The sequence below is a fragment of the Sapajus apella genome, unplaced genomic scaffold, assembly GCF_009761245.1.
Source record: "Sapajus apella isolate SASKATOON/1434 unplaced genomic scaffold, GSC_monkey_1.0 scaffold36, whole genome shotgun sequence".
Lineage (NCBI taxonomy): Eukaryota > Metazoa > Chordata > Mammalia > Primates > Cebidae > Sapajus > Sapajus apella.
In genome coordinates, this window is record NW_022436976.1 from 33,057,989 (window position 1) to 33,084,010 (window position 26,022).

Below are 26,022 nucleotides of genomic sequence, written 5' to 3' on the forward strand. Positions count from 1 at the left end.
GAACTGCAAGTTCTTTCAGGGCAGGGATAATATTCCTAGTTGTCATATCTCTAGAACAACGCACCTGGTGAGGCACGCAGTAGGCGCTTAGAGATTATACATGGATAAATGACTGAAGGCGAAAACTCACTAAGGCTACAAAGCGGGCATAGATAAGGTGATGCAGAGAGACCGTCCCCAGTTTCAGGAAGGGTGTTAGTCTTGGAAGTGTGGCTGCCAAGCCCTCACCGGCGCGAGGGCTTCTGGGAAGCGCAGGCTCGTCTTGCCCGCCCCCGATCCCGGGAGAGTGCCCCGGAAGGCATCAACTCTACGCCCCGCCCCCTCCGCCGGCTCACGTGACCGTTTCTGGGCCAGCGCGAACCATGGCCGGCTTGGTGGATTTCCAGAATGAGGAAGAGGTGAAGTCCTTTTTGGAGAACATGGAGGTGGAGTGCAACTACCATTGCTACCACGAGAAGGATCCGGACGGTGAGCGCTTCCAGCGCAGCCCTAGACGCGTCAGGGAGGGGCGGGCCAGGAGAGGTTGGGTATGCGACGTCGGAGAGGCTGGTGAAGGAATCGCGTGCTGGGCGGGAGACAGAGTCTGTGTATCGTGGTGACCGTGTGTGTTGGGAAGGGCAATGTGTCCTGCGAAGACCGAGCCTGGAGGCGGGGGCGGGTAGGAAGAGACGTGCTGGGGTTTAGGGACTGGGGATCCATCGGTGAACAGATGAAACTCCCTGCCCTCGTGGAGCTTGCGTGCTAGTGCGGGGAGGCGGGCAATAAGCCTCAGGTAATCCGTGAAGTCGTGTTCCAAAGTAGTAAGAGCCGTGGAAAAGGTATCTGGAGGTCAGGAAGGCACTTTTAAATCGAGTGATCAGGGAAGATCACTGAGAAAGTGGCATTTGAATAAAGCCTTGAAGAAGGTAAGCGAGTGAACCATGCAGATCTTTGCTAGGCAAATAAATCTAGGAAAGAGGCCCTGAAGCACGAATATGTGCCGTGTGTTGTGTGAACAGTGAATTGACTTGAGAGTAGGTGGATGGTGGTGACCAGAGTGGTCCACCCAGAGCAGCCAGTATCTTTGGGTGGTTTTCTTCCTGCTTTATTTTCATTTTCTACATTTTCTTTCTTTTTTGAAATGGTATCTCACTATGTTGTTCAGGCTGGTCTGGAACTCCTGGGCTCAAGTGATCCTCCTGCCTTTGATTATAGGCATTAACCACTGCTTACTGCCTACTTTTAAATTTTTTATTTGTTTTTATTTTTTTGAGATTAAGTCTCACTCTGTCGCCCAAGGCGGAATGCAGTGGTGTGATCTCAGCAATCCCCACCTCCTGGGTTCAAGCAATTATGCCTCAGCCTCCCGAGTAGCTGGGATTACAGGTGCCCACCACCACACCTGGCTAATTTTTGCATTTTAGTAGAGACAAGGTTTTATCATGTTGGCCAGGCTGGTCTCAAACTCCTGACCTCAAGCAGTCCATCCACCTTGGTCTCCCAAAGTGCTGGGATTACAGGTGTCAGCCACTGCACCTGACCTTTAAAAAAATAATAATAATTAATTAATTTTTTTCAAAAGCTGCTTGAACAGAATTTTTTTTTTTTTTTTTTTTTTTTTAAATAAAGTTCTGGTGTGGTGGCACAAGCCTGTAATCCCAGCTCTTTGGGAGGCTGAGGTGAGGCAGGAGGATCACATGAGGCCAGGAATTCAAGACCAGTCTAGGCAACATGGTGAAACCCCATCTCTACTAAAACAAACAAACCAAAAAAAAAGTGGAAGTGGCCCTGCCTTCTAATAGCTTGCAGTCTAGTTTACAGAGATGACATAGCTATTCCTTGAAGTTAATCATAACATAGACCATAACATAACCAATAAATAACATAGTCATGACACAGAGTTGCTCTGCAGTATGATGAAGAACCTGGGGTTGTTCTTTGAGGGCTGGTCCATGTCCTAACTATAGAAAGAACTTAGAGGAATTGGGATCACTAAGGAACAGGGTGGTTAGGGAAGACTTTGAGGGGAGGTCTGGAGGGCTGGGCAAGTATTGATTAAATGGAGGAGACGCTGGGAGAAGAAAGTGCTATCTTTTGGAAAGTTGAAATCAGGATGTAGTAGTTTGAAGCGGGAGTCTGGGCCTCAGTATGTCAGGGCTTGAATGCCAGGGTAAGGAATGTAGACTTTGCTCTCTAGGCAGTGGAGAGCAAAACATGTCTGCGAAGCAAGTTCATGGTAGTGTACTGTGGAGAATATACAGGGCAATATACAGGGAAGGGTGGACATATCAGAAGGACTGGCTGCAGCATTTTGGGAGACCTGAGACAAGGCTGTAGTTACCATAGCAATTGGTGTAGTAGTTTCCTTGCATGTCACTCTCTTACCTGGCTAACTGAAATCTCCTTCTACTCGGTCCCTCCCTTTGCACTTTACACCCTTAAAATCCATCTCTACTCATAGATAAACTGATACTTTAATTTTAATTTTGTTATGTTAAACATTAGATTTTAAAATAACATGTTTGTTATCAATGCCCAATTATATGCCCTCACACACTTAAATTCCTCCATACTCACCCAGGCATATATGAACCTATATACCAAAGTAACCTTTTTTTTGGGGGGGGAGGGGGTGTTGTTTGTTTGGTTTTGTTGGGGGGGTTTTTTGTTGTTTTTTGAGACAGGGTCTCACTCTGTCGCCCAGGCTGCAGTGCAGTGGTGCAATCTTGGCTCTCAGCAACCTCTGCCTCCCAGGTTCAAGCGCTTCTGCCCTAGCCTCCCAGATAGCTGAGATTACAGGCATGTGTCTCCATGCCTGGCTTTTATTTATTTTCTGAGCCAGAGTCTTGCTCTGTTGCCCAGGCTTGTGTGCAGTGGCACGATCTCGGCTAACTGCAGCCTCCACCTTCTGGGTTTAAATGGTTCTCCTTCCTCAGCCTACCGAGTAACTGGAATTACAGGCACCTGCCACCAAACCTGGGGATAATTTTTATATTTTTAGTAGAGACAGATTTTCACCATGTTGGCCAGACTGGTCTCGAACTCCTGACCTCAAGTGATCCACCTGCCTTGGCCTCCCAAAGTGCTGGGATTACCATGTGTGGGATTACCAAGGTGTGGGCTGCCACGCCTGGCCTGAATCATATTACTTCTTTTCTTAAAACCCTGCAGTGGTTTACTGTTTCAGTTGGAATAAAATTCTAACTCCATCCTATGTTCTACAAGGCCTGTGGTCTGGTCCCTACCTTCCTTCCTCATTTCTTGATCCTCCTGTTTGGTTCAGCCAGGTTGTACCTTATTCATGCCAAACTTATTCTCTTTCAGGTCTTTGTATTTACTCTTCCTTATGCCAGGACTTTGTGCCCCTGCCCATTTCATTGTCTTTTTATTTCATTTTTTATTTTAAATTTTTTCCCAAGTCCCTAGCCCACTCCCATTTCATTGTCTTTTTTTTTTTTAGAGATGGAGTCTCACTCTGTCACTCAGGCTGGAGTGCAGTGGTGTCGTTTCGGCTCACCGCAACCTCCGCCTCACGGGTTCAAGCAATTCTCCTGCCTCAGCCTCTGAGTAACTGGAACTACAGGTGCTCACCACTACTCCTAGCTAATTTTTGTATTTTTAGTAGAGACGGGGTTTTGCCATGTTGGTCAGGCTGGTCTCAAACTCCTGACCTTGTGATCTGCCCGCCTCGGTCTCCCAAAATGCTGGAATTACAGGCGTGAGCCATCACACCTGGCCTTCATTGTCTTTAAATACCTAGTGCTTTCTTCTTATTGAGGTCACAGTCCTTGGTGAGGCCCTCCCCAGTGGCCCAGTCTTTGTTAGCCATTCACCCAAAGTTGACAGCAAACAGTTATCATCCTATTTCAGTCATATCATTTAGTTATTTATTTGTATAAATTTAAGGGGTACAAGTGCAGTTTTGTTACATGGATATATTGCCAGGTGGTGAAGTCTGGGCTTTTAGTGTAAGTATCATCCAGATAATGCGCTTGTACTCATTACGTAATTTCTTATCCCTCACCACCCTCCCACCTTTCCCAGACTCCAGTGTCTATTATTCCACACTCTCTATGTCCATGTGTACACTTTATTTAGTTCCCACTTGTAAGTGAGAACATGCAGTGTTTGACTTTCTGTTTCTGAGTTGTTATAACATTTATTACTGTTTGAATAAATTTTGTTCATTTGTTTACTTACTGTATTTCCTCCCCTAGAATGTAAAATTTAGGAGGGCAAATGAGTATATTCTCAGTATCTAGAACTATGTCTGGTACATAGATGCATAGAGATGCTCGAATATTTGTTGAATGAAAATGAATGAGAGATACATGTTGTCACTGAGGGTGAAGAAGAGGGGAGAGATATTAAGGAGAGAGGTTTACTGGGACTGGGAGATTGCCAAGGAAGTGGACCCTATTTCTGTAGAAGCTGCCATCTCTATTCTTTCTCTTTGGCTTTCACGTTCCTACCCTGGCTGAGGAATTAGGTATAGTTATCGTGCACCCTTTTCTTTTTCTTTTTTTTTTTTTAAAGACGGGGTTTCACCATGTTGGTCAGGCTGGTCTTGAACTCCCGACCTGAGGTGATCTGCCTGCCTTGGCCTCCAAAGTGCTTGGATTACAGGCATGAGCCACCACATCCAGCCGCCTTCTTTTTTTTTTTTTTTTTTTTTTTTTTTTTTGACAGAGACTCCCTTTGTTGCCCAGGCTGGAGTGCAGTGGTGCAATCTCGGCTCACTGCAACCTCTACCTCCCAGGTTCAAGTAGTTCTCCTGCCTTAGCCTCCCGAGTAGCTAGATTACACACCCAGCTAATTTTTTTGTATTTTTCCACGCCCAGCTAGTTTTGTTTTTTGAGATGGAGTCTTACTCTGTCACCAGGCTAGAGTGCAGTGGTACAATCTCAGCTCACTGAAACCTCGGCCTTCCTGGTTCAAGCTATTCTGCCTCAGGCTCCCAAGGAGCTGGAATTATAAGCACATGCGACCATTCCTAGCTAATTTTTTGTATTTTCAGTAGAGACAGGGTTTCACCACGTTGTCCAGGCTGGTCTTAAACTCTGGACCTCAAGTGATCCTCCTGCCTCGGCCTCCCAAAGTGCTGGGATGTACTTGATAGTTCATGAGCTACCAAGCCTGGCTGTAGCACCCTTTTCTTGCTGCTACAAAGACTAGCCTATGAGCCCTTTAGGTTTTCACTGCTTTTACCGTTGAACTTCATGAGAGGTTCCAAAACTAGCAAAGTTTCAATCATGGAAGTCAGTGGGTATTTGGGCGTGGCTGACAGGGAGCAGAGGGCTGGTGAGTGATGGAGCCCAGGCAGGGGCTGAGGTCTCCCCAGGCTGTGCATTTCTCAGTCCATGGCTATGAGGAGACAATGGCATTTGTAGAAATGGCTGAACACCACCTACATTCTTTGTGGTAAGGTCAGCTTGTCACACCTGAGGAGGATAGGGGCTGTCTTAAAAGATGTAGCCTGGCCGGCCACACCTGGGCACCCCCCACCCCCAAACCCCCTACTGCAAAGCAACATCCCCAGACATGAAGAACAGCCCTTCCCTCTCCTCACAGGTTGCTATCGGCTGGTAGACTATTTGGAAGGGATCCAGAAGAATTTTGATGAGGCTGCCAAGGTGTTGAAGTTTAACTGTGAAGACAACCAGCACAGCGATAGCTGCTACAAACTGGGGGCCTACTATGTGACTGGAAAAGGTAAGGAGGGCCCGCTTTTCTGGTCCTTGTCGTTGATAGCAGTGTTGGTTTCACACCTAAGCTTCATGATGAGCTCTTTTGCAGTGGGTCCTCGAAGGCATTGGGAAAGTGCATTGTAGGAAGATGGAATGGTAGGAGTTCAGCAGAGTGATGGGGGGAAGAGCATAGCCTTTCAAGTTAGATAAACTTTAGGGAATGCTATTTGCAAGTAGTGGGACCTTGAGCCAATCACTTCAACTCTGTGCCTCAGTTACATTACTTATAAATTGGAGGGAAATAGTACTTGCTTCATAGGGTTGTGAGGATTAAAAAGGATCATATAGGAAAAGGCATCAGCATGTGCCTGGCACAGAGTAAGGGGTCAGTAATTATTTACTGTCTTCCTTCTGTCTTTTCTCCTCATACTCTAATTGTTGTTATCACTGGTGTAGTGATTACATTATCTATTGCTAAATAACGAATCACTCCAACAGTTTCCATGGATCGGGAATTTAGGAGTGGTTTAGTGGGGGTACGTCAGGGTATCTCATGAGGTTATAGTCAAGACATTAGCCAGGGAGCCACGGCTGTTGTCATTGGAAGGCTTGACTGAAGTTGGAGTTTCCAATTCTAAGATGACTCACTCTGATGGCTGATAGCAGAGGCCTCTGTTCCTTACCAGCCGTTAGTGGGAGATTGTCAGATCGTCATGACATGGTTCTCTTCATGGGCTGCTTGAGTGTCCTCATGACATGGCGTCTGGCTTCCCCCAGAGTGAGTAATTCAAAGGAAAGAACAAGATAGAATCTGCAGTGTCTTCTATGACCTATCTTTGGAAGTTACACACTTTTCTTTTTTTGTTGTTTTTGTTTTTGTTTTTGTTTTTTTCACTCACTTTTCATTTCTATCACATATTTATTAGATGTAGGCTACACTAAGGGAAAGGACTTAAATTCCGCTTCTTGAAGAGGAAGGAATATTAAAGAACTTATGGACATATATAAACCCACCACAAGTAATAGGACTTTTGACAGGCAGCTTGCTTTCTTTTTTTTTTTGAACAGGGTCTTGTTCTGTTTCTCACACTGGAGTGTAGTGATATAATCATCTCACTGCAGCCTTGAGCTCCAGGTCTCAAGCAGTCCTCCTGCCTCAGCTTCCCCAGTAGCTGGAACTAGGGGCACGTCCCCTCACGCTTGGCTAATTTTTTTATTTTTTGCAGAGACAGGATCTCACCAGGCTGGTCTCAAACTCCTGGCCTCAAGCAGTCCTTGCATCTTGGCCCCCCAAAGTGCTAGAATCAGGTGTGAGCCACTGCACTTGGCCAAGAATGTCTTTTTTTATTTTTTGCAACAGGGTCGGCCGGGCATGGTGGCTCACGCCTGTAATCCAAGCACTTTGGCGGCCAAGGCGGGCGGATCACCTGAGGTCAAGAGTTCAAGACCAGCCTGACCAACATGGTGAAACCCCATCTTTAAAAAAAAAAAGAGAGAGAGAGAGAGAGACAGGGACCCACTCTGTTGCCCAGACTGGAGTGCAGTGGCGCTATCTCGGTTCACCGAAACCTCCACATCCCAGGCTCAAGCAGTTCTCCTGCCTCAGCCTCCCGAGTAGCTGGGATTAGAGGGGCATGCAGCACTACCACCCAGCTAGTTTTTGTATTTTTAGTAGAGATAGGGTTTCACCATGTTAGCCACTCTGGTCTTGAACTCCTAACCTCAAATGATCCACATGCCTCAGCCTCCCAAAGTGCTGGGATTACAGTTGTGAGCCACTGCACCCAGCCCAAGAATGTCTTTTTAATTACCTGGAAATATATAGACTATTTCTGCTTTCATATGGAACATGGCACCTTTAGTAGTCTCTATTTTAATTTTTTTCCCCAGCTTCATTGAGGTATAATTGACATATATTCTACATATTTATTTGTGGAACAAATGTGGTACAAATAAATATCACAAATAAATGTGATGTGGGGTTTTTTGTTTGATTTTTACATTTTTATTTATTAAAATAAAGTTACTTATTTATTTTTTTGAGACAGGGTCTCACTCTGTTGCCCAAACTGGAGTGTAGTGGTACAATCTTGGTTCACTGCAGCCTCAACATCCACATTTATCATCAATAAATGTGACCTGAGTTTTTTTTTTGTTTTTTAAATTTTTATTTATTTGAAAACATTATTTATTTATTTATTTATTTATTTTATTTTTTTTTTGAGACGGAGTTTCACTCATGTTACCCAGGCTGGAGTGCAATGGCGCGATCTCGGCTCACCGCAACCTCCGCCTCCTGGGTTCAGGCAATTCTCCTGCCTCAGCCTCCTGAGTAGCTGGGATTACAGGCACGCACCACCATGCCCAGCTAATTTTTTGTATTTTTAGTAGAGACGGGGTTTCACCATGTTGACCAGGATGGTCTCGATCTCTTGACCTCGTGATCCACCCGCCTCGGCCTCCCACAGTGCTGGGATTACAGGCTTGAGCCACCGCGCCTGGCCTGAAAACATTATTTATTTTTAATAGAGACAGGGTTTCACTATGTTGGCCAGGATGGTCTCGATCTCTTGACCTTGTGACCCACCCGCCTTGGCCTCCCAAACTGCTGGGATTACAGGCATGAGCCACTGCACCCGGCAACATTTATTTATTTCTTTGAGACAGGTTCTCACTCTGTTGCCCAGGCTGGAGTACAGTGGCACAGTCTTGGCTCACTGCAGCCTCAATGTTCTGGGCTGATCTTTCTCAGCTCTCCCCTAGTAGCTGGAACTACACATGTGTGCCACCACATTTAGCTAATTTTTGTGTTTTGGTAGATACGGGGTTTTGCCGTGTTGCCCAGGCTGGTCTCAAACTCCTGGGCTCAAGTGATGCTCCTGCCTTGGCTTTTCAAAGTATTGAGAATACAGGCATAAGCCACTACGCTCAGATGCAAACAAATCTTTATCTCTGGTCCAGACCATTCATGAAATTCTTAATTGTTTTCTTATCCCCCTATTTTATTATGCACCCGCCCCCCATGTTTTCCATCTTAGCAAATGGCATCTCTTTCCACCTAGTAGCACATGGCCAGTTTATGTCCAAAATGCATGTTGAATCTATCTTGTCTCTCCCACTTTACTGCCACTATTCTTTTTTTTTTTTTGAGACGGAGTTTCGCTCTTGTTACCCAGGCTGGAGTGCAATGGTGCAATCTCGGCTCACCGCAACCTCCGCCTCCTGGGTTCAGGCAATTCTCCTGCCTCAGCCTCCTGAGCAGCTGGGACTACAGGCACACGCCACCATGCCCAGCTAATTTTTTGTAGTTTTAGTAGAGATGGGGTTTCACCGTGTTGACCAGGATGGTCTCGATCTCTTGACCTTGTGATCCACCCGCCTCGGCCTCCCAAAGTGCTGGGATTACAGGCTTGAGCCACCGCGCCCGGCTACTGCCACTATTCTATCTAAGCTATTCTCCCTTCGTGTTTGGATTACAGTTATGAGATTAATATAGGTCTCCAATCTTCTTTCCATAAGGCACCTAAAATGAACTTTCATGAATATAAACCACAGATTGGATAAAATACATGAAGCAAATGTTTTCAGACATTGGACACAAAGAGGTGGAAGTGAAGGAAGCATGTTAGTCATGCTGAACTGAGGAGGCAGAGATGAGAGTGTCTGGTTACTGAGGGAGCTGGAGTTTTGTGTGACAGAATACCAGAGAAAAAGGAGCTATACAGAAATCCACACAGGAGTGCTCTTTAGTCCAGTGTTAAACTTCACATATACAGAGTGAGGCTCTGAGAGTCCTTGCAGTGAAAATCTACTGGGGAGCTATGAACTGAAAATTCCAGAGGTTTCACAGTACTGGGAATGACTTGAATTCCAGCCAGCCAGAGTGGAGCAATCTGCTTTAATTCAGCAATCTGAATTACTGAATTAATTTATGTAATTCAGAAATTACAGGCATTTTTGAAATGGCAGAAAGGCCTGCCTTAATAGCGAAACAATTCTAGATCTGCTGTAACAAAATTACACGTCTCCAAAGGATCAGGCTGATGCACCAGTACATTAGCTACCTTCCAAAGCAAAACTCAACAGTCTTGAAAGGAATACAAAAAATCCTGGCTGAGCAAGGTATCATCAACAATGTCCAGCATAATTACTAACTGGAAAAGCACTCAATAGAAACATACTTAAATATGACAGAGATGTTGGAATTAACAGATAAATATTTTTAAAAGGGTATAATAAATATGTTTAAGGGTTTAAATGAAAGATGGACATAGTGAACAGATGGGGAAAATCTCAGTAGAGAAATTGAAGCTATTAAAAAGAAATGAAATTCTAAATTTGAAAACATAGTATTTGAAAAGAAAGAAAACAGTATTTGAAATAAAAAGTTCACTGGACAGACTTACAGCAAATGAGACACTTGACAAGAAAATAAATCAGTGAACTTGAAGGTTCAATTAACTTGAAGACAGGACTATAGGTATTATCTAAACCAAAGCACTGAGAGAAAAAAAAAAAAAAAAGGGGAAAAAAAAGGAGAGAACCTCAACCTGTGGTTTAGTATCCATCAGTCTAACATATGTGTATTGAAATTCCAGAAAGAGAAGCAAGAGGGATTGGAGCAGAAAAACATATTTGAAGAAATAACAGGTGAACAATTTGCAAATTTGATGAAAAATATTATCCCACCCAGATCCATCAAGCTCAATGAACCCAAACAGGATGACCAAGAAAAAATCATATCTAGACACATTATTAACAATTTGTTGAAAACCAAAATAAAGCATGTTTGTTTTTGTTTTTGTTTTTTTTGATAAGTTTCATTTTATCACCCAGGCTGGAATGCAGTGGCATGTGATCATAGCTCACTGCAGGCTTGACCTCCTGAGTTCCCGAGATTCTCCCACCTCAGCCTCCTGAATAGCTGGGACCATAGGCGTGTGCCACCACCATGCCTGGCTAATTAAAAAATAAGTTCTTTTTGTAGAGATAGGGTCTCACCATGCTACCCAGGCTGGTCTCAAACTTTTGGCCTCAAGTGATCTTCCCGCCTTAGCCTTCCAAAGCTCTGGGATTACAGACATAAGCTGCTGTGTCCAGCCAAAAAAATCTTAAAAAGCAGAGAAAAAAGACACACTCAGGGTAAGAATGGTAAGAATTACCACTGACTTCATCAGAAGTAGTGTAAGCCAGAAGACAAAAGAATGACATCTTTTTTTTTTTTTTTTTTTTTTTGAGACGGAGTTTCACTCTTGTTACCCAGGCTGGAGTGCAATGGCGCGATCTCGGCTCACCGCAACCTCTGCCTCCTGGGTTCAGGCAATTCTCCTGCCCCAGCCTCCTGAGTAGCTGGGATTACAGGCACGTGCCACCATGCCCAGCTGATTTTTTGTATTTTTCGTAGAGAAGGGGTTTCACCATGTTGACCAGGATGGTCTTGATCTCTTGACCTCGTGATCCACCCACCTCGGCCTCCCAAAGTGCTGGGATTACAGGCGTGAGCCACTGCGCCCGGCCAAGAATGACATCTTTTAAATGCTGAAAGAGCAAATTGTTGGCTAGGTGTGGTAGATCACACCTGTAATACCAGCACTTTGGGAGGCCGAGGTGGGTGGATCTCTTGAGTCCAGGAGTTCAAGACCAGCCTGACCAACATGGCGAAACCCTGTCTCTACTAAAAATACAAAAATTAGTTGGGCGTGGTAGCGTGCACTTACAGTCCCCACTACTTGGGAGGCTAAGGCATGAGAATTGGTTGAACCCAGGTAGTTGAGGTTGCAGTGACTGAGATTGTGCCACTGCACTCCAGCCTGGGTAACAGAGCAAGATTCTGTCTCGAAAAAAAAAAAATAAAAATAAAGAAAAAATTGTTTAACGAATTAAAATTAATTATGAATTCCTTTAACTTCAATTAAAATAAATTGGAAATTAAGATGAAAAATGCATTTTTAGGTAGAAGCTGAGAGAATAAGTCACTAGCATTCTTACACTCCAAGAAATGCTAGAGTTGTTTAGGCTGAGGGAAGATGGTAACAGATGGAAACTGGGATCCAATCCAATCAAAAGGATAAAGAACACTGGAAAATGTGTAAATATAATACTTTTTTCCTTCATTTCTTAATGTCTTTTAAAAGACAATTTAAGGCAAAATAATATGTACTGTAAGCTTCATAGTATATAAAAAACATAAAGTAAAAAGCACAGTAAAAGTAAAACAATACATGGCAGCAGGGGTACTGGGGAAATGGGGATGGTTAATGGGTACAAAAAAATAGTAAGAATGAATAAGGCTGTATTTGCTAGTACAACAGGGTAACCATAGTAATAATTTTTTTTTTTTTTTGAGACAGAGTCACACTCTGTTACCCAGACTGGAGTGCAGTGGCACGATCTTGGTTTACTGCAACCTCCACCTTCTAGGTTCAAGCAGTTCTCCTGCCTCAGCCTCCCAAGTAGCTGGGATTACAGGCATGCACCACCACACCTGCCTAATTTTAAATTTTTTTAGTAGAGATGAGGTTTCACTATGTTGGTCAGGCTGGTCTCCAACTCTTGACCTCAAGTTATCTGCCAGCCTCGGCCTCCCAAAGTATTGGGATTATTGAGCCACTGCGCCTAGTCAGTCATATAATTTAATTGTACATTTAAAATAACTAAAAGAGGGCTGGGTGTGGTGGCTCATGCCTGAGGTCAGGAGTTCAAGACCAGCCCGGCCAACATGGGGAAACCTTGACTCTACTAAAAATACAAAAATTAGCCAGGCATGGTGGTACATACCTGTAGTTCCAGCTACTCTAGAGGCTGAGGAGGGAGAATCGCTTTAACTCAGGAGGCGGAGGTTGCTGTGGGCTGAGATCATGCCACTGCACTCCACCCTAGGTGACAGAGCAAGACTCCGTCTCCAAAAAAAAAAGAGTATAATTGAATTGTTTGTTACATATAGGATAAATGCTTGAGGTGATTATTACACATTGTATGCCTATATCAAAATATCTCATGTACCCTATAAATGTATATACCTACTATGCATGCACAAAAAATTAAAAATTAAAAAAAAAAGGGCCAGGCATGGTGGCTCACACCTGTAATGCCAGCCCTTTGGGAGGCCCAGTCAGGCAGATCACTTGAGCTCAGGAGTTCTAGGCCAGCCTGGGCAACATGGCAAAACCCCGTCTGTACAAAAAATACAAAAATTATCCAGGTATATTGGCTTGTGCCTGTGGTCCCAGCTATTTGGGAGGCTGAGGCAGGAGAATTGCTTGAGCCTAGCGGGGCAGAAGTTGCAGTGAGCCGAGATTGTGCCATTGCACTCCAACCTGGGCAACAGGAGTGAAACCCTGTCTCAAAAGCCAAAAACAAAACTTCAGAAAACTACATGGAAGCAAAAGGACAAAGGATGGAAATGTAAATGAAAGTATACTATTGAAAGGCCCTTAGGTTATATGTGAAATGGTATCATGTTAATTCATGGTAGATTGTGATAAGTTAAGGATGCATATTCTAATCACTAGATAAACTAGTAAAAAGACAAGTATAACTAAGAAATCAATGATGAAAATGAAATGGAATATTAGAAGTATGCAAAAGAAGGAAAAGAGAAGAAAAGAACAAAAACATTTAGGACAGATGGGAAACAAAATATGACTTAAACCCAGCTTTATCAGTAATTACATTAAATGTAAATAAACACTCCAATAAAATGCAGAGATTGTCAGGCTGCATATAAAAACAAAGATGCAGCTATATGCTCTCTAAATATAAAGGTGACAGAATTATACTCTCCAAAACCGAAAAAATGAAAGGGATATAGAATCTGTGAGCTTTCCTTAAAAAAATTTATCTGATAACCAATAAACAGTTGAATCAAGTAATTCAGGAGTGGTGAAGCTCTTATGAAAAGACTGGTGATGAGCAGAATCCCTCTTTGTTTTGAGATAGAGTCTTGCTCTGTTGCCCAGGCTGGAGTGCAGTGGCACGATCTTGGCAGCCTCTGCTTCCCGGTTCAGCCTCTCTTGCCTCACACTCCTGAGTAGTTGGGATTACAGGTACGTGCCACCACACCTGGCTAATTTTTGTATTTTTAGTAGAGATGAGATTTCACCATGTTGGTCAGAGTGGTCTCGAACTCCTGACCTCGTGATCTGCCTGCCTTGTCCTCCCAAAATGCTGGGATTACAGGTGTAAGCCACCTCGCCCGGCCATTTTTCTTAAAGGCCAGAGTCTGCTCTGTCACCCAGACTGGAGTACAGTGGTATGATCTTGGCTCACTGCAGTCTCTGCCTCCCAGGTTCAAATGATTCTTCTGCCACGGCCTCCCGAGTAACTGGCATTATAGGCGCATGCCACCATGCCTGGCTAATTTTTGTACTTTTAGTAGAGATAGGATTTCACCATGTTGGCCAAGTTGGTCTCAAACTCTTGACTTTAAGTGATCTGCCTGTATTGGCCTCCCAAAGTGCTGGGATTACAGGCGAGAGCCTGGCCAAGCAGAATCCATTGAAAATGAATATTGGGCTAATTAGGATTACTGAGCAGAAAATAAGTGATATTTTATGGCATAGAAACATAACTAACATTTACAGCACTTATTACTTACCAGGCTCTGTATAAGAATATATATGAGCTTCTAACATATGCAGTAGATACTATTGTTCTTCTTTTACAGATGAGAAAACTGAGGCTCATAGAGTTTAAGGTAACTTCCCTGAGGTCACCCAGCTAATAAGAAATGAGACCAGGACTGTAACCCAGATTATCTGGCTGCAGAGCCCAGACTTCATTAACCACTGTGCTGTGCTGACTCCCTATGTTGAAGTAGTGTAACTGAGAAAGTAGGAGGTAGCAAAGGAGAGATGGAATGACGAGGTGTCAATCCCCACAGAATACCTTGGTTGCGAAACAGTATTCTGTTTAAAATTTAGTTTATGGTTTTTGTTTTTGTTTTTTTGAGACAATCTCACTCTGTTGCCCAGGCTGAAGTATAGTGGCTCAGTCTTGGCTTACTGCAGCCTCTGCCTCCTGGGTTTAACGATTCTCCTGCCTTAGCCTCCTAGTAGCTGGGTTCCTGATGTGCACCACCATGCCTGGCTAATTTTTGTATTTTTAGTAGAGACAGGGTCTCTCCATGTTGGCCAGACTGATCTTGAACTCCTGGCTTCATGTGATCTGCCCTCCTTGTCCTCCCAAAGTGCTGTGTGATTATAGGCGTGAGCCACTGTGCCTGGGCCATTTTAATTTTTTAAACTAAATTTTAGACCAGGTGCAGTGGCTCACTTGAGCCCAGGAGGCAGAGGTTGCAGTGAGCCAAGATTGCACCACTGCACTCCAGTTTAGGTAACGGAGTGAGACTCTGTCAAACAAATAAATAAATGAACGAATGACTAAATGATTCGGCCCAGAGCCGTGGCTCACACCTGTAATCCCAACACTTTGGGAAGCTGAGGTGGGCAGATCACAAGGTCAGGAGTTCCAGACCAGCCTGACCAACATGGTGAAACCCCATCTCTACTAAAAATACAAAAATTAGCCTGGTGTGGTGGTAGGCACCTGTAATCCCAGCTACTCAGGAGGCTGAGGCAGGAGAATCGCTTGAACCTGGGAGGTAGAGGTTGCAGTGAGCTAAGATTGTGCTGTTACGCTCTAGCCTGAGTGACAAAGTGAGACTCCATCTCAAAAAAAATAAATAAATAAAAAGAAAATAAAAATAATTCTAACCTTTTAACATTTTTTCTAAACTCTTCACAACCCTAGTGGCTCATTTAGGAAATTTCTCGGAGAGAGAGATCCAAGATGGCTGATCACTAGCAGCTCGGGATTGTAGCTCCCAGTGAAAGTGCAGAGAACCAGAGGACGCCACACTTTCAAACGAATTTTTGTTGCTCATGCAGCAGGAGATTCCCAGCAGAGGATCCCCACGGGTCGCCAGTGTGACTCTTGTGGCCAGTGAGGCGGTTTTGCCACTGCCTTGGTGTGGTGGTTCTTGGTGCAGAGTCAGAAAAGCACCATCAATCATAACACCGCTGTTTTGGCCGGCACAGTGGGTTGCTCAGATTTTAGCGCTGGGAATCAAGTTGGACGTCCATTCAGAAACCCAATTATAAAGACAGTAATTATAAAGACCACAGATGGATAAATTTATAACGAAGGGAAGAAAACAGCCTAAAAAGGCTGAGAATACCCAAAATCAGAACACCTCTCCCTCTACAGGGGATCACAGTTCTTCATCAGCAACAGAACAAGGCCTGATGGAGAATGTGTTCCATTAACAGAAGCAGGCTTCAAAAGGTGGGTGAAAAGAAACTTCTGTGAATTAAAAGAACTTGTTCTAACCCAATGCAAAGAAACTAAGAACTTTGAAAAAAGGTTTGACGAAATGTTAACAAGAATACACAATTTAGAGAGGAATATAAGTGAATTAATGGAGCTGAAAAACACAACACGAGAACTTCGCGAACTATGCCCAAGTTTTAACAGCCTAATCGATCAAGCAGAAGAAAAGATGTCAGAAGTCGAAGATCAGTTTAATGAAATAAAACGAGAAGACAAGATTAGAGAAAAAAGGATAAAAAGGAACGAGCAAAGTCTCCCAGAAATATGGGACTATGTGAAAAGACCTAATCTACGCTTGATAGGTGTACCTGAATGTGACGAAGAGAATCAATCCAAGCTGGAAAATATGCTTCAGGATATTATTCAGGAAAACTTTCCCAACCTAGCAAGGCAGGACAATATTCAACTCCAGGTAATACAGAGAACACCACAAAGATACTCCTCAAGAAGACCAACCTCAAGGCACATAATCGCCAGATTCACCAGGGTTGAAATGAAGGAGAAATACTGAGGGCAGCCAGAGAGAAAGGTCAGGTTATCCATAAAGGGAAGCCTATCAGACTCACAGCAGATCGCTCAGCAGAAACCCTACAAGCTAGAAGAGAGTGGGGGCCAATATTCAACACCCTTAAAGAAAAGAACTTTCAACCCAGAATTTTACATCCAGCCAAACTAAGCTTCATAAGCGAAGGAAAAATAAAATCTTTTGTGAACAAGCAAGCACTCAGAGATTTCGTCACCACCAGGCCTGCTTTACAAGAGCTTCTGAAAGAACCACTACACATAGAAAGGAACAACTAGTATCAGCCTTTCTAAAAAATACCAAAAAGTAAAGAGCATCAACATAATCAAGAATTTACATCAACTAATAGGCAAAACAGCCAGCTAACATTAAATGGCAGTATTAAACTCACATATATTATTATTAATTCTAAATTTAAATTGATGAAATCCCCTAAACCAAAGACACAGACAGGCAAAAAAAACCAAAACCCATCGGTGTGCTGCATCCAGACCCATCTCACATGCAAGGATACACAAAGACTCAAAACAAAGGGATGGAGAAAGATTTACCAACCAAATGGAGAGCAAAAATACATAAATAAATAAAAAGCAGGAGTTGCTTTAAAGCAACAAAGATCAAAAGAAGCAAAGAAGGATATTACATAATGATAAAAGGATCAATGCAACAAGAAGAGCTAAAGATACTAAATATATACGCACCCAATACGGGAATACCCAGATATATAAGACTTATAAAGAGACTTAGACTCCCACACAATAATAGTGGGAGACTTCAACATCAATATTAGACAGATCAATGAGACAGAAAATTAATAACGATATGCAGGATTTGAACTCAGATCCCAAACAAGTAAACAATTAACATTTATAGAACTCTCCACTTTAAATACACAAAATATACACTCTTATCAGTACCACATCACGTCTATTTACAGGTTTAAATGAAATATTGGTTGGCTGCTTGTTTGTTATTTTCTTCCCTCATTTTTTTTTTTTCATGTCTCTATTATTAAGCACAATTATAGGCATACCCATTTTTAGACTGCATTCTAGCCCGGGCAATAAAGCAACACCCCCGTTCTCTCTCCGTCTTCCTCTTTCTCTTTCTTCCTCTCCTTCATTCTTTTTTTTTTTTATTATTATTCTTTTTTTTTTTTTCTTTCTTTCTTTCTTTTTCTTTTCTTTTTTTTTTTTAGAGAAAAATAAAGGAAATTTCTCTGTGGGGAAGAAATACTGATTTGCAGGTCAGCAGTTTCCTTAGTTTTGCTTCTGTTTGTTTTTCTTCTGATAAATTCAAGTAAAATCAAAGTTAAATTTTTTACTTACAAGTAGCATCTGTGATCCAATTTTTCCAAATACTTCTATCTAGTGTCCATTCAGCCAGCCAGGATTTAATCTGAACACATGCTACAGAGATGACTGGAATGGTGTTCACTTAATGATAATGATGGTTGTTTCTAGGTGGTGGATTTGGAATGGTTACTTAAAAGAATAATGTTAAAATGTTTATATTTTCAAGATTGAGTAATGGTACATGGGGATTTGAAGTTTTGTGCACATAACACACATATATACACACAAACAACTAAAAAAAGTGAGCCCTGCCACCACCTCTACTTAAAATTATTTGATAGTGATTTCCCATTGTTTTTAAGATTAAATTCAGGGGTCCTTAACATGACGGCATTATCTAGTCCCTGCCTGCCTGCCTTTCCCTGTACTTTTCTTCCATGCTCTTTTCACAGTTAAAATCATCGTTGTTTTTTTTTTTTTTTTTTTTAAATTTGAGACAGAGTCTCACTCTGTTGCCGAGGCTGAGTGCAGTGGCTCTGTCACAGCTCACAGCAGCCTTGACCTTCTGGGCTCAAGCGATCTTCCCACCTCAGCCTCCTGAATAGCTGAGCTATTTTTGATTTTTTTGTAGAGATGGGATCTGGCTAGGTTACCCAGGCTAGTCTCAAACTCCTGGATGCAAGCGATCCTCCCGCCTTGGCTTCCCAAAGTGCTGGGATTACAGGCCTGAGCCACCAAGCCCAGTGAAAATCATACATTTATTTGTATTTTTATTTATTTAGAGGTAGGGTCTTGCACTGTTGCTCAGACTAGAGTGCAGTGGCACAAAACTTCCAGGCTTAAGCAGTCCTCCTGCCTCAGCCTCTCCAGTAGCTGGGACTATAGACCGGTGCCCTCATGCCTGACTAATTTTAATTTTTTTATAGAGACAGTCTCACTATGTTGCCCAGGCTGATCTTGAACTCCTGGCCTGAGATCCTCCTGCCTGGGCCTCTCAAAGTGCTGGGACTACTGGCCACCATGCCTAGCCTGTATAGTTATTTAAAGTCTGTCTCATTAGCCCGTAAGACAGGTCTCATTAGGCCACAAGAACAGGACTGTCGTTTGTTTACCAGGACCCAGCACAGCAATTGGCAACTATTCAGTATACAGTTGTCTCTCATTATCTGTGGGAAATTGGTTCCAGGACCCTCACTTCATTCTGCCACAGATTAGAAAGTCTGATGATGCTCAAGCCCCTTATATAAAATGGCATGGTATTTGCATATAACCCTACCCATATCCTCCTTTGTATTTTATTTTATTTTTTGTTTGTTTATTTGTTTTGAGGTGGAGTCTTGCTCAGTCACCCAGTGCAATGGCGCAATCTTGGCTCACTACAACCTCCGCCTCTTGGGTTCAAGCGATTCTCCCGCCTCAACTTCCCTAGTAGCTGGGATGAAGTTACCTACCATCATGCCCAGATTAGTTTTGTGTTTTTGTAGAGATGGTGTTTCACCATGTTGGCTAGGCTGGTCTTGAACTCCTGATCTCAGATGATCTGCCACCTTGGCCTCCCAAAGTGCTGGTATTACAGGCGTGAACCACCACACCCAGCCTCCTATGTATTTTAAAATTAATTGCTTAGAACAAGGGTGTTCAATCTTTTTGCTTCGCTGGGACACATTGGAAGAAGAACTGTCTTGGGCCTTAATAAGATACACTAACGATAGCTGGTGAGCTAAAAAAGAATCACAAAACAAATCTCATACAGTGGGTGTGGTGGCTCATGCCTGTAATCCCAGCACTTTGGGAGGCTGAGGCGGATAGATCACCTGAGGTCAGGAGTTCGAGACCAGCTTGACCAACATGGAGAAACCCCGTCTCTACTAAAAATACAAAAAATTAGCCAGGTGTGGTGGTACATGCCTGTAATCCCAGCTACTCTGGAGGCTGAGGCAAGAGAATCGCATGAACCCAAGAGGCAAAGGTTGCAGTGAGCCAAGATCGCACCATTGCATTCCAGCCTGGGTGACAAGAGTGCAACTCTATCTCAAAAAAAAAAAAAAAAAAAAAAATCCATATTTTAAGAAAGTTTACAAATTTGTGTAAAGCCGCATTCAAAGCTATGCCACATTCAAAGCCATCCCTTGACTTAGAATATCTAATAACAATGTAAATACTGAGTAAATAATTGTTATATTTTAAATGTTTTGTATGTTTTAATTGTATTGTTATTTTTTTCCCTAATACTTTTGATGTGTGGTTGTTAAGTGCTTGTAATATGCCATGTTCTCACTGTAACCCCATGAGGTTGATATTATCATTCCCAGTTTTCACCTCCTTTACCTGTTAGAATTTCCTAATAAGATATCATTTGAACAAACAGTTCCATGACTGAGAAAGCTAGAAGGTCTGTACACTGTCAGGCTACCTTGCGTGCTGCCTGAGCTCATAGTATGTACATTTTTTTTTTTTCATTTTGAGATAAGGTCTTGATCTGTCGCCCAGTCTGGTCTTGAATTCCTGGCCTCAAGCAATCATCCTACTCAAAGTGCTAGAATTCCAGATGCGAGCCACTGTGCCCAGCCTTAAACTTTATTCAGGAATTGTTGCTGGCTGGGTGTGTTGGCTCATGCCTGTAATTCCATCCCTTTTGAAGGCCAAGGTAGGAGGGTCACTTGAGTCCCAGAGTTTAAGACCAGCCTAGACAACATAGTGAGATCCTGTCTCTACAAAGAAATTTAAAAATTAGCTGGACATGGTGGTGTGTACCTGTAGTCCCAGCTACTTGGGGAGGCTGAGATGGGAGGATTGCTTTAGCCTGAGAGGTTGAGGCTGCAGTGAGCTGTGATCATGCCACTGCACTCCAGCCTGGGTAACAGAGCAAGACTCTTCCTCCAAAAAAAAAAAAAATTGTTCGCTGACTTTGACCTGAGACATTTAGGTTCTGCCCTGGCTTGGGTTTATTTTTTCCTGCTTTCCTTCCTCTCAGGTGGTCTGACCCAGGACCTGAAAGCTGCAGCCAGTTGCTTTTTGATAGCGTGTGAGAAGCCCGGAAAGAAGTCTTTAGCAGCATGTCACAACGTTGCTCGCCTGGCACATGATGGACGGGTTAATGAGGATGGCCAGCCTGACCTGGGGAAGGCCAGGGACTACTACACAAGGGCCTGTGATGCTGGTTATGCCTCCAGCTGCTTCAACCTCAGTGCCATGTTCCTGCAGGGTGCCCCTGGCTTTCCCAAGGACATGGACCTGGCATGTAAATACTCCATGAAAGCCTGTGACCTGGGTCATTTCTGGGCCTGTGCCAATGCCAGTCGCATGTACAAGCTGGGGGATGGCGTCGAAAAGGATGAGGCCAAGGCTGAGGTGTTAAAAAATCGAGCCGAGCAGCTACACAAAGAACAGCAGAAAAGTGTCCAATCCATAACATTTGGGTAAAGTGGTCCACCCTCCCTCCCAGGCAGCAAAGAGCTTGAAGCTGGCAGCTCCTATTTCTGAAGACTGATGCAGCCCTTGAAGGTCAGCCTGCTGGAGCAGCAAAACTTGGGACTTGAATTTGTAGCTCTACTCACATAGATCCATTGCCCCAGCTGCTGGGGTGTAGCCTATAATATTTATTTCAGTCAGTACTCCTTTATCTGGGTGTTCCGTGAAGACAGCCGTGTTTATGGGGGTCTTAGTTTTCAAACTCTGGAAACTCTGAAAAATAGGAGCAAAGTAGAGAGCCCTAGAGATTGGTGGTAGGGAGGGGAGTGTAGCAGGAAGTTGGAAAAATTAGCAGCCCCAGGGCCCAAAGGAATCAGCCATCGTCATTATTATTATTTTGGTTAGGAGGGCTTGAAAATCAGAATATATCTTGGTTTACGTAATTGAGGTCTTAAAGAACTAAGAACAGTTAAATAGTCACGACTGCCACCCTCTGAGTTACATAATCATTGGTGTGGGCTTCATTTTGCCTTTAGAGTCACATCTTTCAGTAAATTCACAGAGATCAGGAAGGACATGCAACGTACAGCTTAAAGGCAGTTATGATTCAGGGTTGCTGAGGAAGATGAAACATCAGCCTGCCATTGGCTACAAGAGACGTTGGAGTTAAAAATTAGCACCTCCAGTGTGGTCACATGGCACTGCCCATCATGCTGAGGGAGTAGATTTTTCCCAAGGCAGCTTCAGTTAGGAGTTTGTAAGCAAGGACTTTGTGACACATTTGTCTCCTGGAACTGAGCCTTTTTAACTGTCCCTGTGAATAAACAATTTTGAGTGACCTACAATTTGTGTTAGTGTTCTTTCCAGATTCCAGGTACCGTAGAGAGTATGCTGTGGTGGTTGTGCCTTTTAGTAACATTTGCTTTTTCTGTTATCTCCCCAGCTTGTCACCAGGGGGCGAGCTTGTCATTTCTCTGTTGATAATACCATTCCATCTGTCATATGTTTTAGGCTTCCGTTTTGCAGCTGTCCTGGAAGGAAGGCTTGCTGTGTGAATGACGGTTTGTGAGCACAGCAGCCAGCTTCTCAAGCTGATAAAGGAGAGGGACTTTCCCAAGTGCAGAGAGGAGTTCTCAAAAGACATCAAGTTCATTTTTTTTAAATGTAAAGTAGCTTTTGGTGTTCTTAAACTAGGTCAGGCCAGGCGTGGTGGCTCATGTCTGTAATCCCTGCATTTTGGGAGGCTGAAGCAGGCAGATCACTTGAGGTCAGGAGTTCGAGATTAGCCTGGCCAACATGGCAAAACCCCTGTCTCTACTAAAAATACAAAAATTAGGTATGGTGGCAGGTACCTGTAATCCCCGCTACTTGGGAGGCTGAGGCAGGAAATCGCTTGAACCTGGGAGGCAGAGGTTGCAGTAAGCTGAGATTACACCACTATACTTCAGCCTGGGTGACAGGGCAAGACTGTCTCAAAAACAAAACAACAAACAAAAAAATTGTAGCTTAACAAACATGAAAAAATATTCAACATCACTAATCAGGGAAATGGAAAGCAAAACCACAATGAACTCTTAAAATTCAACAGTAAAGAAAAACCTGATTGAAAAAAAATCCAGGCCAAAACCCTTAACATATCTCAGCAAAAAAGATATACAGGTGGCAAATAAGCATATGAAAGGATGTTCCATATAACATCATCAGGAAAATGCAAGTTAGAACAACACTGAGACCAATATACAACTATTAGAATGGCCAAAATCCAAAACTCTGACAGCATGAAATTCTGGGAAAGATGGAGCACCCAGAGCTCTTATTCCTTGCTTGTGGGAATGCAAGATGGCACAGCCACTTTGGAAGACAGTTAAGCAGTTTCTTACAAAAACTAAGCAAACTCTTACCATGCGATCCAGCAATCTTGCTCCTTGGTATTTACCTGAAGGAATTGAAAACATTTCCACACTAAAACCAGCACACAGATGTTTATAGCAGCTTTATTTATAATTGCCAAAACTCAAACCAAAATGTCGTACAGTGGGTAAATGGGTAAATTGTGGTGCATCTAGACATTATTCAATGCTTAAATCAAGCTATGAAAAGTTACAAGTTATCAAGCTGTGAAAAGTAACAGAGGAACCTTAAATGAATGCTACTAAGTGAAGCCAGTCTGAAAAGTCTTCATATTAAATGATTCCAACTGTATGACACTGAGATGTATTCTGGAAAAGGCAAAATTATGGAGACAGTAAAAACCAGTGGGTGGGGAGAGGAGAGAGGAATAATCAGAGCACAGAAGATTTTTATTTTTTTTATTTTTTTATTTTTATTTATTTATTTTTTTTGAGTCGGAGTTTCGCTCTTGTTACCCAGGCTGGAGTGCAATGGCGCAATCTCGGCTTATAGCAACTTCCGCCTCCTGGGTTCAGGCAATTCTCCTGCCTCAGCCTCCTGAGTAGTTGGGATTACAGGCATGCGCCACCATGCCCAGCTAATTTTTTGTATTTTTAGTAGAGACGGTTTCACCATGTTGACCAGGATGGTCTCGATCTCTTGACCTCGTGATCCACCCGCCTCGGCCTCCCAAAGTGCTGGGATTACAGGCGTGAGCCACCGCGCCCGGCCCAGAAGATTTTTAGAGCAGTGAAACTACTCTGTATGATACTGTAATGATAGATACCTGTCATTGTACGTATGTCCAATCCTCTAAAGTGTATACCACCAAGAGTGAACCCTAATGTAGACTGTGGACTTTGGGTGATAATGATGTGTCAGTGTAGGTTCATCAATTACTACAAATGTACCGCTTTGGTGGGAGGTGTTGATAATGGTGGGGACTATGCCTACGTGCAGCCAGCAACTATATGGGAAACCTCTGTACCTTCTCAATTTTGCTGTAAACCTAAAATTGCTCTAAAATATAAAGTCAACTAAACAAAACCACAATGATATTGCCTCATATCCCATTAGGATGGCTACTATTATATTTTTTTGAGACAGGGTCTCATTCTGTCTCCCAGGCTGGAGTGCAGTGGCGCAATTTTGGCTCACTGCAACCTGCGCCTCCTGGGTTAAAGTGATTCTCCTGCCTCAGCCTCCCCAGTAGCTGGGATTACAGCTGCGTGACACCATACCTGGCCAATTTTTTGTATTTTTAGTAGAAACAAGATTTCACCATGTTGACCAAGCTGGTCTCGAACTCTTTTTTTTCTTTTTTTTTTTTTTTTTTTTGAGACAGAGTTACGCTCTTGTTGCCCAGGCTAGAGTGCAATGGTGCAATCTTGGCTCAATACAACCTCCACCTCCCAGGCTCAAGCAATTCTCCTGCCTCAGCCTCCCTAGTAGCTGGTATTACAGGCATGCACCACCATGCTCAGCTAAGTTTGTATTTTTAGTAGAGACTGGGTTTTTCCATGTTAGTCAGGCTGGTCTTGAACTCCTGACCTTAGGTCTTCTGCCCGCCTCTGCCTCCCAAAGTGCTGGGATTACAGGTGTGAGCCACTGCCCCTGGCAGGATGGCTACTATTAAATACAAAAGCAAAATAAGTGTTGTCAAAGATGCAGAGAAATTAGAACCCTGGGCACTGTTGGTGGGAATGTGAAATGTTGTAGCTGCTATGGAAAACAGTACAGCGGCTCCCGCAAAAATGTAAAACAAAATTGCCATTTGATACAGCCATTTCACTTCTAGGTACATATCTGTGTTAGGCCATTCTTGTATTGCTATAAAGAAATACCTGGGCCGGGCGCGGTGGCTCAAGCTTGTAATCCCAGCACTTTGGGAGGCCGAGGCGGGTGGATCACGAGGTCAAGAGATCGAGACCATCCTGGTCAACATGGTGAAACCCCGTCTCTACTAAAACTACAAAAAATGAGCTGGGCATGGTGGCGCATGCCTGTAGTCCCAGCTACTCAGGAGGCTGAGGCAGGAGAATTGCCTGAATCCGGGAGGTGGAGGTTGCGGTGAGCCGAGATCGCGCCATTGCACTCCAGCCTGGGTAACAAGAGCAAAACTCCGTCTCAAATAAAAAAAAAAAAAAAAAAAAAAAAAGAAATACCTGAGACTGGGTATTTTATAAAGAAAAGTTTTATTGGCTCTCGGTTCTGCTGGCTGTACAGGAAGCATGGTGCTGTCCATCCTATCGACTTCTGGTGAGGTCTCAGGAAGGTGACAATCATGGTGGAAGGCACGGGGGGAGCCAGTGTATCACATGGTGAGAAGGCCAGAGCAGGAGCAAGAGAGCGAGCAAGGGGAGATGTCACACAGATCTCCTGAGGACAGCACCAAGGGGAGGGTCCTAAACCATTCATGAGGAATCCCCCACCATGATCCAATCATCTCCCACCAGGCCCCACCTCCAACACTGGGGATTACACTTCAACATGAGATTTGGGGGGGACAAATATACAAAATATCAATATCCAAAAGATTTGAAAGCAGAGTCTCCAAGAGGTATCTATACCCATATTCTTAGCAGCACTATTCACAGCCAAAGGTTAGAAGGAACCCAAATGCCCATCAGTAGATGAATGAATACACAAAAGGTGGTATGTACATGCAATGGAATATCATTCAGCCTTAAAAAGGAAGGAAATTCTGACACATGCTACACAACATGGCTGAACATCATGCTAAGAGAAATAAGCCAGTGGACTGGGCATGGTGGCTCACGCCTGTAATCCCAGCACTTTGGAAGGCCAAGGCAGGTGGATCACGAGGTCAGGAGATCAAGACCATCCTGGCTAACCCCATCTCTACTAAAAATAAAAAAAAAATTAGCTGGGCGTGGTGGCTTGTGCC

The 26,022-nt window shown here is 43.4% G+C and overlaps 1 protein-coding gene across 1 annotated transcript; it reads left to right on the forward strand.

Moving 5' to 3' along the window:
- Positions 1–22,069, forward strand: LOC116564034 (cytochrome c oxidase assembly factor 7). The gene is made up of 3 exons (XM_032296991.1): positions 1–468; positions 5,551–5,691; positions 20,788–22,069. Exons 1-3 carry the CDS (start codon positions 363–365, stop codon positions 21,234–21,236), a joined length of 696 nt encoding a protein of 231 aa, XP_032152882.1. The 5' UTR covers positions 1–362; the 3' UTR covers positions 21,237–22,069.
- Positions 22,070–26,022: the final 3,953 nt, after the last annotated feature.